General features: G+C 42.7%; 1 protein-coding gene across 1 annotated transcript; it reads left to right on the top strand.

Annotated features, from left to right (window-relative positions):
- Positions 1 to 335: 335 nt before the first annotated feature.
- lmx1al (LIM homeobox transcription factor 1, alpha-like) lies at positions 336 to 18,590 on the top strand. The gene is made up of 9 exons (XM_053443314.1): positions 336 to 379; positions 2,432 to 2,520; positions 3,126 to 3,315; positions 13,823 to 14,055; positions 15,425 to 15,588; positions 15,706 to 15,783; positions 15,877 to 15,997; positions 16,104 to 16,259; positions 16,929 to 18,590. Exons 1-9 carry the CDS (start codon positions 336 to 338, stop codon positions 17,084 to 17,086), a joined length of 1,233 nt encoding a protein of 410 aa, XP_053299289.1. The 3' UTR covers positions 17,087 to 18,590.
- The last annotated feature ends 38 nt before the right edge of the window (positions 18,591 to 18,628 follow it).

Here is an 18,628-nt window from a genome sequence, read left to right as displayed (position 1 = left end):
CCATCCCCATCTGAGCCATCAATAGGCTGCATCATCGCTCATCTTCCCCTCATCATCTTCCACACCTTCTCCCTCCCTCCCTCCTTCCTTCCTTCCGTGTCTGTCCATCTCCTCCCTCTGCGCCTTTTTTACGCACAAAACAAGTCGGAGCGCGCACACACGGGCTGGCTGGAGACAAGCGGAGAGAGACAATAGACAATAGTTTGGGTCATCATGGTGTTTGGATTTTTATCGTAGGCAACAAGCATGCGCGCCGGACTGTGAGGTGCAGGTGAATCCGTCTGGAAACGCGTGGGTTCGTTCACCGGCCGAAACTTTTCCCCCTGCGCGGTTTAATGTTGCCAACCGAGATTTCAGGAGGAGTGTGTTTCACCTCAAGGTAGGACACAGGTTGTTAGCGGATCCGGGACTCGAGATCTCCATGTGATTGTTTCTGCGCATTGATAACGTGTTATCCCCGTGTTTCTTTTTCCCGCAGCAGCTTTTACGCAAAGGTTTAATGTTATTTTGCGTTAAAAAAAAGCTCAGTTTAAAGGATGAAGTCACGGTGACGCTGTCTGGTGAATTATATGTGCTTTTTTTTTTTATTGACCCAGTAGGAATCATCAGTAGGCAAAGATAACGTGGATTAAATAGTGTTTTATTGTTATTGTTTATTATTATTAAATTGAAATATTCAGTTTCAAACACTTTCCATAGATGGAGATTGTGTGACGCTGATGGTGTTTACAGTTTGACCAAACAGGTATGATGTGTTACATCTCAACTTCATCCAGTTGTTTTATTGTAATCATTGTACTTTTGGATTTTTGACACGAAGACAGGATTGGTTTAAAATAGCGTTTAAATGAAACCATCATATAACAGTTTCTCTGCCTGTCATAATATTAATTCCTGAGAGCAAAAAGAATGGTTATAAAGAAGTTTCCTCCTATTTTATTCATTGCATGTTGAATTTATTGATCCTATTGATCCTCTTATATAAAATATTCCCTTGAGAGTGATTGGATAGCTCTAGGTCTTGAAGGAAAGTTAATATATATTTTCTTTACATTTTTACTCTGGTCATTGTTATGATTATTATTGAGTATTGGGCTGTCAGTCTCAACATCTAATTATGAATGTATCACACTATTGTGTCAGTAATGGATTCAACCCGCAATTAGGGGAATTGCCACATCAGATCAGTCGTATTTACATAATTCATTTGTTTTAATTGAGACCTTAATTTTCGGTGGCAATGTAGAGATCTTTCCAAAAATCCAGAGCCCGTTTTATATTAACTGGAAATATACAAGTTACAGGCCCTTTAGAATCTGAGTGAAAAATCTGAGGGACTCCCCCAAAAATACCAAAACAAGAGATGATATCAATAAGAAAATGTAAGCTATCATTCATTTGGAATAAAGTGTGTAACCGTAGTTTAAAAACACCACACAGTCTGATGAAGCCACAACAAAAAAACATAGACAAATTAAATTCAAGAGAATATTTTGTATAATTTTTTTTCAGCCAAATAATATTTCTGTGGAATTGTAGATTTTTAGTTTGAAGGAATTTTGTAGCTTATACAAATGCTGTGACCGAGTTTTAATGCTCAAGTCAGGTTGTGCAAAAAAGATCTGTGTTGAAATCATATAATTTAATTCCATTCAATCATTAAATTATTTAATGGATTTTTTTAGTAGAAGCTTTAAAAATATGTAGTTTCCATTTCATAATAATTATATTGTGTAAATTATAGCCCACGCAAAAACATTTAGAATTCTTTACAGGCTACTCTTATTTTGAAACGTCCAAGAGAGATACATGTTTTATGTAGGAAAATAGGCCGAAGTCATTTTTAAATATCTTCATAAATTTACATTGTGTTTTAATAACAACATCCCATCTCTCTTTTACTCAACGTGTCGAGTGATATTAAAAGGCTGACATGAACTTTTAAAATACCAGTTGACTCGGGCCCAAGTATAGACGCCTCCATAACGTGCTTATACTCATATATAATTTAGATGTAATTCATTGTAATTAGACTTTTATGAAATTCCCAGAGATGTGTGGCTCGTATTTTGAATTCTTCAAATTTCATTAGGTTTATTGTTATTTTTGCCTTTAACAACAAACCAGGGTCGCTGTCTCACACACACACACACGCAAACACACGAAGAGAGTGCGTGTGTGTGTGTGTGTGTGTCTGTGTGTGTGTCAGTCAATCTATGTATGGATCTAAATGATGGGAACTTGAAATGTTGCCCAACACTATATATATATATGAGCTATTTATAGGCCGATTACAATGTCAAGGCTTAACGTGTGAGCACCGCCCATTTCTATATTATTTGACATTACACATTGTTGGTTTTTTTCTACACGTTGAAGTCCACTGTGGCGGTCCGGCTGACCCTCTGCACGGTTCTGTGTCTCCCTGCAGCGATCACACTGAGGGAAGGAGAGAAGGGATGAAAACAGAGGAGAGCCAGCAGTCCTGTCTGCAGCAGCCTCCATCCTCAACGCCTTTCGGTGAGTGGGTGATCCTCCGACCATGTGTTGCAGACAGAAATCCAACTCGCATGAAGAACATCCAAACATCATCCCCCTGGATGAATCCCCGCAGGAGGATCATGTGTGTACCGGGAGGAAAACATTGTGATAAAGGGATCCTGAAGAATGACAAAACAAAACGCGAAGGGTTATGGCAATATTTGAGAGAAAAAAGTTAAAAATAAATAAATGTAATTTGAAGTTTCTTTTGCTGTGTGTGATATGACAGAATTATAAACAATAGAAACATGTAATTCTAGATGATGTCCAAAGTCCAATAATGAAAAAACTGCATATTGTAAAATTAAATTAAATAAATGTAGAAATAGATGAAATAAATATTGTGGGGGCTGTTGTGTTTATATTAAATAAACAGTAAATTATTTGTTTACGCCCTAGCACAAAGTGGATGACTCTGCGTAATAACCGTTATTAAAGACGCTTCACTTTCCCTCAGCTTGTGGAGAAATCAGTCACAATCTAAACTTGGAGTTTTAATATGTCGTGGAGACTTGGGCTCGTGTCAGCAGTATTTTGTATTTGTTTTTATATTCTGGGGTTTTCTGCGTGTCCTGCACATTCAGGTCCGGAGTACAGGCGCGGGGGAGAGGTGTGCGCGGGCTGCGAGTCCCCAATCGCCGACCGCTTCCTGCTGCGCGTGAACGAGCGCTCCTGGCACGAGACCTGCGTCAAGTGCGCCGTGTGTTTGAGCGCGCTCACCGGGACCTGTTACTGCAGGGACCGGCTGCTGTACTGCAAGCACGACTATGAGAAGTAAGAGCACACAAACACACACACACACACACACACACACACACACACACACACACCACACGTTGAGGTCTTGCTTGTGGTTCAGAGTATATGGTGCAGGGGTGGAATCATTTAGTAGAATGACTCAGCCGCACAACATGGTCCTCGTCCCCACGTGTAAAATAGTTTTGGTCCAGGTTTGGCCCACACCGCCACACTGCGTGTCATCCGGCCCGCATATCTCGCCAGATCCGGGTCACACAACTGAGCCACAGCAATGCCGCATTTCAACCAAAAGTGCCCCATGGGCCACTTGAGGTTCATCCAGACTACAACTTGCATAGAGCTCCGCGTGTTTGCTAGAGAAAGTCCCTCTTTTGTTTTTGGATAATTTGTGCCACATTTGCTATTTTACAAGTGGGCCACTTGAGCCTCACATCCATTTTGTCCCTGCCACTAGAAGACCAGAAGTGCCTGAAGTGTCCCACATCTGCTTTTTGTGTGGGGACAGGTTAAGAGAGATGTCCTGGTTATTTAAAAGCACCTCCTCATCATTAAGTAAATAAATATATACATTTTGGGGAGGGAATTATTCTTTCACTCCATATTTCAACTTTCCGGACAATGTGGATAAAGTAAAATCCTAATCTGCAAAGAGACAAGTGACTGCTTTAGTAAAGCCTGACTCACAATTACAAAAATTCTCAATAATTTCCAGTGTCTCACAAGTGTGTGTATTCAGTACAAGAGAGTGTGATTTCTGCCGTAGAGCCACACTGTCATCCACTCTCCTCAAAAGTGATGTCACTCGGACTCCTGATGTCTGCAGGTCAAAAGGAAGCTAAATTCTCATGATATGTGTTGAAGACCAAATTCTGTGTTTTTCAAGCTTCCGAATTTGCACCGCTGCAACGTTTCGATGACATCGGCGTGATCACTGTTTACACAGCTGTATGCAAATGAGGTCAGTTGGTGCTTGAAACACAAAAAGATCGAACCCACTTCTAACTTCAAATAGACTGTCCTTATTGGTCAAGTAAAAAATTTATTGAAAAAAAAAAGTGTTTTGAGATCTGACAAAAAAGTGTTTTTCTCTTGTTAGTCTGAGAGTGAGTTTGTGTGTGCGATGAAAAACTGAACACTCTGAGAAATGAATAAAAACATAAACAAGCATAGATCGGGAACAAAAGATGAAAGAAAAGAAAGAAAGCTTTCACCAAATTATCCTCAAAGAGCAAAGAGCAAATAAATAACCATGTTGAGACTGGTGAAGTATTTTCAGTGTCGGCCTCTGAGATCAGTCACTTGCAGCATTGCACAATTCTGATTAAAGGGATTCAGACTAAACACAACAGTGGCGTCACGGCGAGGTATCGATTTCAAACTGCTTCATATTCGAAATTCACGTTTGACACCATAATTAGCTCTGATGTCCTCAGGGTCCCCAAAGTGTGAAGGTGACGAGTGGGATATGATGAATGGAGATTTTTGGAATTTAACATTTTAAATTTCAAAACATCTTAATGATCTGTCAACGTTTGACCGAGTGTGAGCGTGTACGATGCTGATATATAAAAATATTGATGTCAGACAGTGTTTGAAATCATCTGTGAAGCCACTTAAGGGGATTAAAGGAATTAATAACTTTTCAAATGACCCTTGAATCTTAGCTGCTTATAGCACAGTCTACTTTGACAGTTGTTATGTGGGGGGGGGGGGGGGGGGGGGGGGTGCAGGAGCCCCTTTTCCTTCCTGATAATAGTTGTATAATTAAAAGATTTAAAGTTCTCAGAGGCATAAAAAAGGACGTTTATGGTCACAATCTAATCTGAATCAATAACACTGCACGGTGCTATTCCATCCGTTGATAGTAATGTAAAATAAAGCATGTGGACATACATGACACATTATTCTGCAATGTAAAACATAACACACACTTAACGCTCGCTTTATGAAATGGAAGATGTCCTGATTTAGTTGGAAGATAGCATTGTGTGTGTGTGCGTGTGCTTTTGTGTGTGTGTGTGTGTGTGTGTGTGTGTGTGTGTGTGTGTGTGTGTGTGTGTGTGTGTGTGTGTGTTGAGAGGGTGTGCCTGCGAAGGGAGCTCCAGGGGTGAACGGCTGAAGGACGAGCCTGCATCTTGTTATCATTGTTTTGAAAAGTGTCAGACGGCATCCAGCAGCACAGGCTCTCCCACTGTACCTGACATCTGGAGGAGAGAGAGAGAGAGAGAGAGAGAGCTGTAGTGAAAAAGTGTGTGTGTGTGGTGGGGGTGTACGGCCGGCTGATGAAAGTCCCATTGTGTGACGTTTATCTGGAAAAATGAGTGGGAAAAAACGTGGAGGGAAAAATGAAGCACCGGGTTCATTTTCAGTGAGAGACTGAAAAAGCGTATTTGCTCTCCTCGTGTAATGAATGTAATTGCAGGCCCAAATTAATAGTCAGCCCTTCATTCACTATGGTGTTGATTTAGTCCCCTACACATTGCATATGGAGAGTCGCCTTGTTGTGTTGAGTCCGTGCCAGACTTGGCACACAGTGCTGCCTGTGACCTTCGGCGGATCAGCAACAATGTCTCCTTGTTTTCCCTGCAGTCCGTCCATCAGCGCCTCACACTGCACACTCCTCCGAGCTCCCGCCCTGAGCAGGTGTGTGCTTTGTGATGGAGAACCATGTCCAAGAATTTGGAACGTGCATCAGAATTTTAGAGGAATTTCTACGATCATTTGGGGGGGTTGATGATCTATCTGTTATTGGTTCAAAGAGGCAGGGGCAGATTTCAATTGCCTGTGTCTTGATGCATTGATATTTTATTTTTTTTGCATGTCAGGCATTAAATGAATCAAATTACTTGTTGACAAAATAGATGGCGTGGTGAGACAGCATCTAACAGGCTATTGAGCTCATACTGGGCCATTTTCCATGTCTCCTTCACGGGGTATCTCTGGCTTGTCCAAATATTTTTTAATTCATCCTTTGCTTTGAATTACATCACCCGGCACAGGCAGACAAGCAGACTTCTCCTCCCTCACTCGCTCCCCCTGCATTCAAGCTACGCTGCACATTTCTGCCATCCACACTCATTTAGTTGAAAATGGAGAAATATAGTTTTCTGGGGCTGATATCTGTGATTAAAAAAAAATCTATTCTGTGGAATTCAAAAATAGATGCAAGTGGATACCTCTAAATTCAAATGAGAAAACAGATCTAATTTGAAATGTGACCCATCCCCCACCCGATTCATCCCGGGGTAAACTGCCCCCGAGGCAAAAGTTTGTTTTTTTAATTCAACATTTGCATGTTCAATGTTTTCAAATCACACTTTGCTTCGAAATGATTTTAAACTCATCGCTCTGTTGCTAAATATACTAATGTGAGGTTTCAACGTATCAAAAATACTTTTTAAAGGGAAGCACATGAATCCTAATATTCATCCTTGTGTGTAGAATTATGCAGAAAAAGGGTTCAGTTCACATTCAGGTTTATTCCCTGAAGCTTTAGGTAATAAACAAGCGTACACACTCTAGTGCCACTCATTATCTACGTATAAGAGAACAAAAATAGGAGGTATGCCTTCAGTCTCGAGTTTCCCTGCTCTCAATCTGTTATGGAAATGAGGGGATTTAGACACAATAAACTCAAGTGCATCTTGTGGATTTTACTTGTGGATTTATTTTTGTTTTCAAACCTCAAGAAATTCCCTGGAACTCCATCCTGTTATTGAGCAGATGATCAAAATGAGGCACACACGCACACACACACACACACACACACACACACACACACACACATGCACACCCACACTCACAATTCCCATCAGGATATAGTCAGGTGTCACTTTCACAGGCAAGATGAGCAGAATAATACAAATCTGCGAAATGGAAGACAGGAAGTCTGGATAGTAATTAGTAAAAACAAATCTATACGTCTGAATGTGACATGTTGGAAATCTGAGAATAACGAAAACAATTAAAAGCTAAATATATTAAAGCTGTTTGCTCTAAATTTAAACACTAATTGTGAGTAAAAGATGACATTTCATTCTCAGTGAAAGTAAGAGAAAGATGCTGGTTAGCAGGAATAGTGTGCAGCCTCAGTGTCCTACACTGTCTTGTACGCCCAGGCTCGACATCATGGTTCTCTGCCAAGCGAGGAAGTATAAGGCCAGTGTTGGTCAAAAGTGTTGAGCTCAGACAGAACGGAGGGTAGCCTGGCTGTGCGGAGCCAGCGAGCTCCCTTGTAAGCCTTATAAAGGCAGTTTCAGCCGTGTGAAAGGCAGGTCACCGGGGTGGATATTCACTAAACCTCGGGTTTAATACCTCCCTCTGTGGGGTGGAGGCCATCGAGACGACATCTAGGTTTACACACCCGCTCGCTGCAGACGGGGAAAGGGAGACCCCACCACCACAGTCATGGGATCCCCCCCCCCCCCCCCTGATAAAGGCCGAGGGTCCGGTGCTGACGGCCTCTCGCGGCATCCTCTCGGGTTCCAGCAGTGCATCGGTGTGGGCGAACTTCTGAGTCGTGTTCCTTAAAGAATACTGAGGATGGAAACTCTGTCTCCGCACTGCTCTTCTCCCCCCCTGTCCCCTCACCCCACCCACCATCTCTCTCCATCTCTCATCAGCTACCTCGTTCATCACTGTCTGCTTTGTAATAATATTTCTCTATTCCAAACCTCATTTCCTCCTCGTTGAGATTGATAGCAGCGATGACACCAAACAGTTTATCTCCCCGTTTATCCCTTGTTTTCTCTTAATCGCCCCCCCCCTCCCCTCGGCAGCTCTTTGTGTCTCGGGATGGGAGGAGGAGGAGGAGGAGGAGGTGGTGGTTGGGAGGCTGATTGGGTACAGTGCTAATTACCCAGCATTCTGGGGCTGTTGTGCGATGACAGGTCTGACACCGGGCTGCAGGGAAGTACTTGTAGAGAGAATTACGCAACGACATGTCAGACACACAATAAACCCATGGTCCTATCAACACGCAGTTTTATTCATAAATCTCTGTCATATTAATGAATTATTTCTAAATTAAAAAAAGCCAGAATTACCTTTTTAAGAGACACGTTCAACAAATGATAGTTTTCCTCTCATTTTCCGTGGTTTGCAAGCATGCCCATAACTTTAATTTAGTTTGCTCAGGTTCTGGAGAGAAGAAAGAGGAGAAAAGAACTTTGTTTGTGGTACTCAAAGCAATGAAACTACATACTACTAATGTGTCTTTTAAGAAACACAATCCTGATTTCTCATAATTACACAACCCAGGTAAATGGACCTGAAGTATCTCAATGTCTAGAAAGTGAGGATATGTGGTTTTCTTTGTCGTTGAATGAGAAAAGTTTGCGCGTCTTTGCGTGACTCCTGGCCGCAGCTTACTACAGTGCAGTTTATTTGAATCCCATTGAGAGGCTTTACACATAACGCACACATGTGGCTGTGAAACGTTCAAACACACCTCCCGTACCCAGGGGTCTTATGTTAGTCAAACCTGCAGCTCAACAGATGACGGTGGGAGGTGGGCCGGAGAAAGTTTTTTTGTGTCGTGAAGGCGTGATGCTGAGGAATGATTGGATTTTAGGGTGTAAATGAAAGAATGTCAGGGAGAAATGTCACTAATGGAAAAAGAGAAATGGGATAAAATAAGGTAAAGTCATGGTGTGAGCGGGAGTTTTGGGAAGGGAACAGCAGCAGGGACGGGCTGATTTTTGTCCGGGTGCATGCATGTGGGTGTGTTGTGTGTTTGGTGTGTGGGGGGCTGGGGTGGGGGGGGGGGGTAATATTGCCACTGTTTTTGCATAATGTGAGATGAGACCCCATCATCTTTCCTCCCCCACAACAATTTTATAACAGACAGCTAATAAATGTTTCATGGCAGAACAAGCTGCTCGCCTCGGCTTTATTAAATCTGAGATAATAAAAGCAGAGAGGGAGAGGAGAAAGGAGAGAGAGAATAGGGGGTCGCACCGGAGAGAGGGAGAGATGGGGAGATCGGCGTAGACTTTCCTCAAATCGACTGGCTGTATCTCCTGTTTCTGGGGCAACGGGTCCCGCTGTCCCCCGCCGCCCCCCCCTCCCCACCGCTTCCCGCTCCGCCAGAGACAGACAGGAAATGAGAAACCGGCAGACAGGATATTGCGTTCTGGTGGCCTGGGGATTAACTGTGTTATCTAAACTAACACACACACACACACGCGCGCGGTCCCACTCACCCACGCACGCAAACACACATCTACAGCCCCACACGTAGCGTTGATTCTCAGTAGCATCAGGTGTAGATGGCACAGACCCAGAGACACATATCATGCAGACCATTGCGCGTCACGCTGGTTTTTTTGTTGTTACTTTACACAGGTACATTACATCAGAAGTTGAATTATTAGTGCGGGCGATTAATCGTGATATGTTACTGTGCAACTTTGGGATTCAGAGAGTTGGTGCAGAAATGGCTCCAGAGCTGTAATCCATGGGCTGAGGGCCCTCGTGGTCATCACACAGTTCTTAACTAAATCAGGAGGAGGCTCATTGAGCACGAGACTGTTTATGTTTATGATGTTTCTCCATTGATGCGTGGATGGATACGTTCCACAAATGACAGCATCTGTCCGTGCTTTATTGATGTTTGTACCCAGGCACCTTATCTGTGTTTACACAAACTGTGCATATTTGTGCTTATGCGTGCATGTGACTCTATATATACACGTGTGTGTGTGTGTGTGCATCCTGTGTGACTGTACCTTATTATATGTGTGTGCGTGTGTTTGAGTGTGTTTGAGTGTGAGTGAGTGGTGGCAGGGGTAGCGAGTATTGTGGGGAATGCTGGGAGATTTTAATAACACAGAAGCAGTGCAGGGAGATTTAATAAAAGGAGATGATGTGATTACTGAACCTTGGCTCTGAGCCATTTTGCTTCACGGAGCAATATCCGCCGAAAAGTGCACGCACACACATCCACGCGCGCGCGCACACACACTTGCACACATACAAGTGTGCACACACACCTAGGAAGTGGATGCTAAACAGAATACAACTTTAAAGTGAGGTTGTTGCATATCATTTTTCTTTTCGCATCTGTCACACGAATCCTTGGGTGCACCTTCATTTTCAGGGGGATGTATGTATGTGACACACACGCACGCTCTGGTCATTCTGAACACGTAATGCATGTGGGAACCACAAGCTACGGCATATTACATGGGAAGAGACATCATTTTAGATCTTAAACTATGAGTTAGGAATTAAAATGAGTGATCCCCGATGAGCCACAGTTCCCGAGCGAAGACAAAATCTGTCTACGATGGGTTCTTCTGGCCCCTTTTCCATTAAACGGTTCCAAACCTGGAGCAAACCAATACCTGTATAAATATTCATCAATTATGGAAGCAAGCACAACAACTGTAATCACCCTGAGACACATACATATTTATGGAACGATTGTGTTGGGGTCCAGACAGTGTCGTGCTTGTCAGAGCTCACAGGCAAAACAATGCCACATGACACAGCTTAGGGAGATGAGGAAGATTCTGTTATTCTGTTTGTATGCCTGGGATCTACAATAAAGCAAGCAAGCAAGAGCTGATTACACCCACCCAATACTTAGAAGACATTACCTTTCTCCGCCTCTCTGCATTTGATCTCATAATCAGTGAGTTTGTAATTAGTCGTGGCCCCAACCCCTTCCCAAATCCACAGCGCTGAGCGCGAAGTCGCCTGCAGCCAAAGATCCTGAAGCTCTGCACGTCACAAGCTCCCAAAGTTTACTGTTCTATAGTCTTCTGTCTGCACTTACATCTCTGTTCTCTGTAATTCTGGATGTGTCGTGAACAATACATCACAACAATGGAGGAAACTATCAAATCCGAAGACTTCTTCACACAACTGCGGAACCCATTTCGAGCAATGTGATTTAAAAAGGAAAAACGTAAATCACTATGATGAGGAACTTTCTCAAAATAATGAAAAACCCTATTAAAGTAATGACTTATCTCAAACTGACTGAATATTTCAAAATTATGACTTATAGTCTGAAAATGATGAGAAACCTTAAAATAATGACACAGTATATCATAATGACGAGAAACTATATAAAACAAAATCCTTTTTTGAGGAAGTTTCAAATTGTTTGAGGAACAAAGGCATTAGATTGAAAAACTGTAGTTTTTGAGAAAGTCATTCGTAACTTTTGAGGACACGTTTCATTATATTTGTGAATGTTTCTTTTTACGATGACTAACAAGATACAAGACAAACACATGGATTTCAAATCACAGCTGGTCTTTACTGCAGATGTTTGAATTCTAATTTAAATTCTACTTTGTGCATATTGGAAATGTCAGATGTAATTCCTCTGTGTGTAGTCCCGACTAATTCTTGTTGCAAGTATAAACATGTCAATCACAAAGCTAAATTAGAGACATTCAGGAGAATGTTTTCTATTTAAAAAAAATCTCCCAATAGAAGTTTGTACTGGAAATTAAAGAATGTTGTGAAATAAAGAAATGATGATGTATACGGATAAAAGTATGAATGCAGAAAATCGGTTGTGGGCATTATTGACATGATTGTTTAATTTAGCTGCAACAGTAGAAGTTAAATTTATGTAATTCATGTCTTAATTCATGTCTCTGGTCTTTAACTATCATGTCCATAGTGATTTATTGGAAGCTGCTCTCTGGTCAGGGCCGGTGTGAATGATACTTCTATTAGAGGGATTAGACTGATCTACTTACAGACCCCCCTCTGTGGCAGTTGCCCCAAGTTGCCTTCATTTGCCATGTTGAGTAAATTCCTACCGTGCTGTGTACACCCCGATTAGGGAGTGTGGGACTTAACCGGCAATATCGTCAGTCTTATGCAAGCATTCCTGTGACAATTCTGTTGTGTTGTATTTTGTTCGCAATTAAAAGAGGCATTTAAGTTGTTGAAGCCTTGAATGTGTTTGGATGGAGGCCGAGGCTGCAGAGAGCGCAGTGCCGATCGCTCTCCTTTGTGAAATTGGTCAAATATTTTGTTTAACGTGCAACGTCTTGTAGATTTCTTACAGCTTGTTAAAGATACAATTTAAAGACTTGAAAGGAAAATGGGTTGAGCAACATTCAGGCCCTGTCGGAGCAGATTATTGCAGGGATGCGTTTGGGGGGGACACTTGTGTTTATGATGTTACGTTAGCGACACTGTCAAATGGGGGAATTTTTGGGGCGCGTTTGGCAGATGGATTGAGAAAGATTAGCCGTGGCAGCTGTGTTTGGGACAGAATCACAGATTAGGAGCACTAATGTGCAGACCTGGCTCCTTCTTTACTCTCCAGATTTGGGCAGCAACACCTTCCTATCGCTCAGTCAGGGAGCCTCAACACTTTCGTCCCTTCCTCCACCTGCCCCACACACACACCCCTACACACACCCTCCCGTCTTTCTTATCCAGTTTCGTTCCGGTGCCCGTCCTGTTCTCTCGACTACCTACACCTATGTGCTCTGGCTACCTTCTTGTTGAAGTGATACTCTCGTGATCCAGTGTACGTGCACTTTATTTACATTGCAGGTGGGTTACACCACCAGTATGATGATGGGTTATGGTTACTTGCCAATTTTAGACTAGGTATACTGAAACTGTGAGTGGGTGTGTGCAAATGTCTGTGTGCGTGCCCGGCACGTGCACGTGCATGTGTCTATGTTTGTGTGTGTGTGTGTGTGTGTATATGTGTTTTAGTGTGCATAAGTGAGAGGAGAGAGATTAACCCCATGCTATCCCCAATCCCTGGTTATGAGTTTACAGCGTCTGTCTGGCCATCGCACTGTTTAAACAACAATCTAATTAATCCTGTCTTTATTAGTTTCAGTGAACTGGGGAGGCAGGCTGGGAGGGCATGAGGGAGAACTGGGAATGCTGGCAGAAAATACCAGGGAGGGAGGGGGAGGAAACCAAGTGCGAGAGCAGGGATTTGAGAGGAATTTAATGGCAGAGACTTAGGCCTCGTGAATAGAAATAGGGATATGAAGAGACGGTGAGGCAGGAGAGAAACTGGGGGGGGGGGTTAACATCTCTCAGGAGGAGAGCGATGGGGGGACAAAAGAAGGAAAGTGGTCGTGGAGAAATGCAATGGAGCTGAGCAATAATCTTTATTAAGCTTTATTCATAACGTGAAATCAGCCCTCTAAGATTGCTGGTGGGATGTGAGTAGACAGAGGTTCACCCCTTTAAACCGCTCTCAACATTTAAGGAATTAAAAAAAAAATCACAACAGGGAGCTCTCTTAACAAAAGCTTTCTACTGCCACCTACTGTCATGAGGGAGAAGAGAAAATACAATGTAAAAATGTTGACTACTGTAATTCCTCTCAGCAGATGTTCACCTTGTTGCTCTGTGAATTGGGTAATGTTTATACGACCTTTAATTAAGCGACTATGTTAATCTCCAGAATCATTGGAGCTGGGTGTAAACGTGTCAAAGCCGCCATCTTTAATTACCTCTCTCTCCTCCACTCCTTGACTCCCATCATTCTCATGTATAACCTCACTCTGTGTGCCCGCAGGCTGTTTGTGAGGAAGTGCAGCGCCTGCCTGCAGGTGATTGGTCGCTCCGAGCTGATAATGCGCGTGCTGGGCCAGGTGTACCACCTGGGCTGCTTCAGCTGCTGCGAGTGTGAGCGCCGGCTGCAGAGAGGTGATGAGTTTGTGCTGAAAGAAGGCCAACTGCTCTGCCGCATGGACTACGAGAAGGAGAGGGAGATGTTGGCCGCCATCAGTCCGACGCCAACAGAATCAAGTACAGTGGCTTTGTTCAGTTCAGAACCTGCCTGCTTTTTCTGCACACATCTGCATTCTTTCTTTTTACCATCATTCAGCCAAAGTATTTTTCATTTAACTCCTGTCACATTCCACCACAGCAAACCAGTGAGGGGGCCTTTAGGGGGTTTAAATGTCAAGCTGCTCCCTTGTTCAGTTTAAAGTACATATAATACATCCCTCATTTAGACTTTATGAGTACTTATATGTTCTGTGTACTTACAGTATATGTTTACACCAGGGAATCAGAGAGAAACGGCTTTTCAATCCCGTCTATGTCCAGTGCATATGGCAGAAATGACAATAAAATTGACTTTGACTATAGCCACTCTTTGTATTCAAGGTTAAGTCTATAAGCACTTTCACACCTTACAGGAATAGTTCACCAGAATATCAAAATGCATTCATTATCTACTCACCACTCTGCTATGTTTTTTTTCGGTTGTTTTTATAAATTTGAAGAGTCGTTCAACATTTACTTAAATTGTGTTGAATTTGGCTGCAACGCTTTTTACCCCTGAAACTCCAAAAACACTTCACCCACCCGTCCATCGCCATAGTGGCAAGTTCATAATGAGAGAATTTTCATTTTTAGGTGAACTTTCCCTAAAAGCTTGACAAGTTCACATCAGCCCTGTTTCACTTCCCTTCACTGGTTACCAGTTGATTTTCAGATCATTACTTTTAGAGCACCTCATGGCTTTGCTCCCAGCTGCATCGCTAAATTGCTCCTGGAATCCTCCCCTATGAGCCTGCAGGCTGCAGACTCAGATCCACGGGCCAGAGCTCGCTGGTTGGTCCTGAGTCCCGCTTCAAGACCAAGTTATTGTGGTCAGGGCCCCTCAGCTCTTGAGGAGGTGCCTGAGCATCTGCATCTTGCAGAATCCATGACATCTTTAAAATCACTTAAAAACTCTTTTTATGAAATCTTTAGCTCCTGGTCTTAATGCAAGCATGCCTTTTTTTAAATTATTATTATTATTCAGCAGTTATCTTCCTTGTTTGGGGTCTTTATTCATTTTTATTTGATCATATATATTCTTTGTATTTTTAATTGCTTGATTTTATTAAATTCATTTGTGATTTATCCTGTTTCAAGCTCTTTATAAGTTTGCTTGAAAAGTGTTATGCAAATAACCTTAAGCAGGATATTTTATTGTTTTTTAAATTTGGTTTTGTGTGTTGTACTTTATTTTTTCATAGTGTTCCAATCACTGAAGAAACTCTTTTTCTTCAACTGGTCACTAACTGGGGACCACAGCTCGCAACAGTGTTAAATACTTGATAATAGAAAGGTACCTTCTCATACAGACCGGTCTGATTGTTTGTTGTCTGCTTACCTTTCTCAGTGAAGAGTGAGGATGAGGACGGTGGAGGGGGCTCCGGTGGGGGGAAAGGTGGTGATGACAGCAAGGAGCACAAGCGTTCTAAGCGACCACGCACCATCTTGACCACACAGCAGCGCCGCGCTTTCAAGGCCTCTTTTGAAGTGTCTGCGAAGCCTTGCCGCAAAGTGGGTGGACCAGCTCGTGTTATCAATGAAAATGCATTGTCTTGTCGTCCTAGTGTCTTTGTCAGTTTGTATAGCAGTAAATCTCAAGATAAAACAATGGAACATCTCCCCCTGCAGGTGAGAGAGACACTGGCTGCTGAGACTGGACTGACAGTACGGGTTGTGCAGGTGTGGTTTCAAAACCAAAGAGCCAAGGTTAGACTTTACCCGTTTTTTTCATGAAGACACAATGTCACACGTCTACATGCGTATAGAAATTCATCACAACGCATCGTGATTGTGTCTCAGATGAAAAAGATCGCTCGTCGCCAGCAGCAGCAGCAGCAGCAGCAGCAGGAGCAGGAGCAGCTCGGAGGAACCAGGAGAGGACAGAGCAGAGGGGGCCGTCAGAGCAATGACGACAGTGAGGGTGAGAGCTGTTAATGCAGCATCAAGGAGAATAAATAAGTCTATCAAATTAAAAAAACAATATGCTATAAATCTGTGTGACTAAAGGGATTCTCGTCCTCTATCAGATGGATCCAGTACTCATGGCATGGATGGGATTCTGGGATATGCCTCTCTGCCACGTCAGCAGCTACTCGCTCTGGACCCCAACATCTACGGCGGGGAGCCGTTTCGGCATGGGCTGACACCGCCGCAGCTGACCAGCGAGCAGCTCCACTCATATGGTAAGACAGGAGGGGAGAGCTGCAAGACCTTCCCCCCAAAATCCCACACACATGATGGTCAAAACCATAATAAGGTCATGGGGTCATTCAGCAAGTTAGTCCCAGTAGTTTCATCTGGGTGGTTGCAGCAGGATAGGCAGAGCACGCAATTACCTGGGGCCCCAAGCTGAGAGGGGGGTGATTATATCAGTTCAGAGCAACAACTATTTTGTGAGAATCCCCCTAAATTCTACGATCAGCTACGTGCAGCAGACTGCAACAACACCATCATCGAATGAGTCAATGTCAGCCATCTTCCAAACCAAGGGGTTTAACGCTGCCTTTAAACTGCTGTCAATTAATTAAACTGCTTAATGTTTCTTTATCATTTACTTAGAAAATGTTCAGTGGGAAATAGTGATGCAAAAATAGGCAGATCAGATATGTTACATTAGCTGATAGGAGAACATTTGAAGCACGTTTCATACTGGTTTCCAGTTGCATAAAGATAAGTAGAGGCTGAGATAAAACTCTGAGGGCTGGCACATTGTGAGTTTTTCAACTTCCTTGGCTTCAATTCAGCTTTGAATAAAAAATACTTCTGCTTTCCATATTTTTCTGTTCTCGCTGGTACAGCTATGAAGACAGTTCCACTTCAGCTCTGCAGACTCTCTCTCTCTCCCCCTGCAGACTCAGAGACCGTGTTCCATGACCTGGACAGCGACGGGAGCCTCGGCCACCTCGGCGACTGCCTCCTAGCAGCAGGGGACGGCGGTCTCCTGCCAGGGCGAGTGGGAAACCCCATCGACCGTCTCTACTCCATGCAGAACTCCTACTTCACCTCCTGACCCTTATAAACTCTCACCCTCTCCCGATCCACCTTTCACCTCAGAGATGCAGCTAATGGAGTCAGTCCAACAACATTGCCCGTGGGACCGCTCTCCATGAAGCAGCCCACACCCAAACCCACTTCTGAGCTTTTATCACCGGCCGAGATTATCGCGTCAAGTCATATTACTTTGCGGCCGATTTGCATAACGCCCCTACCGTTGTTTCTCGATAAGAATCATATGCTGGAAATACAGACACTGTAAACGTCCAAGATATGTTAAAGGACCTCAATTTCTCTTGTTGTATTTATGTGATGTTCAATGAAACGCATTTCACGGCACTTCCAACAAAAAGCAAAAGACACCTATCAAACATATAAATATCTATATCACGAATTACAGGTGAAATTTGGTCGTTGACAGTGAATTCATCAACCGAGTTACATGTATGTAGGAGTCTTACGAGCAGCTAAGGGTCTATAATTAAATTAATACACTGCTTAAGTTCTTCTTTTTTTTGTGACAGGACTAGTGATTGATTATTGTGTGTGAAAGACTGCAGCATATACACTGTATATGGATTGGCGTACAATTTTGCTCTCAGGTTAGTGTGTATGTTTATGTAACCTGAGCCATAACTCAGGATATTGTGCTGGATAGGATTACAATTTAAGTCGCCCAATGATTTCAAGGATTGTAACGAGGAAGAAACCAGGTGTAAAAGTTTCCTTTCAATCCATATTAGTTTTTGATCATGCATGTGAAGTATAATATGGACCAAAAAAAAAAATCTAATTTTTTAGCATTTCCTCAACACTACAGGGTCATTTGAAGAGCCTTATGCGGAAACAGGGTGGTGTAAGTTATTATTGTTTTGGCTTTCCTCTTTTATTTGTATTATGTAATTGCTAAGAAGCAGCACAGCAAATGATAACCAATAGATCTCTAAAGCCCAAAACGTAGGACACTGGGTACACGATGGTGTACTCCAAATGTAAACATGAGTATGACTGTGTTACAGTTAGTCGTTGTAGTCACTTTCTGTAATTATTCCTTTCTCGAACATCGCAAATTTAGATGTTGTTAGGTAGATATTTTGTACATTTTTCTGTGATAATCAGCAAATATTTAAACTGTAGCATGATATCTATGTGTCACCAAGTAGATCTAAGGAAATAGCCTCCGAACTTAAGTTGAATAGCGCGAGTGTTTCCTGCAAAACGTCGGGATCTGACTCACAAGGAGGGGCAGAATAAAATAGGATTATAGGATCATACCTGTTTCATTACGGTGCCTGTGATTGGCTACAGCTTGTGACATTTCTTCATGACATTTTGTTTGGACTCTGATCACTGACTCATGGTATTTTTAAAGTGAATATTTTTGTGAATGTAACTTATTTGTGCGGTATTTAGGCCAAAATCCTGTTTTACCTTTTTTTTGTTTTTGTTCAGTGACTTCCAGGTGATGTGCTTTGAATGTAATGTTGCCGTATCTTCAATACAATCTGCGGTTTCATCTTTGACGCGTGCTTGCCTTGTTTGTCCTTAATATGATAAA

The sequence above is a fragment of the Pleuronectes platessa genome, chromosome 16 (genome assembly GCF_947347685.1).
Source record: "Pleuronectes platessa chromosome 16, fPlePla1.1, whole genome shotgun sequence".
NCBI lineage: Eukaryota > Metazoa > Chordata > Actinopteri > Pleuronectiformes > Pleuronectidae > Pleuronectes > Pleuronectes platessa.
Note: the sequence above shows the minus strand (reverse complement) of the source record. Positions and strands in the feature narration are given on the sequence as shown.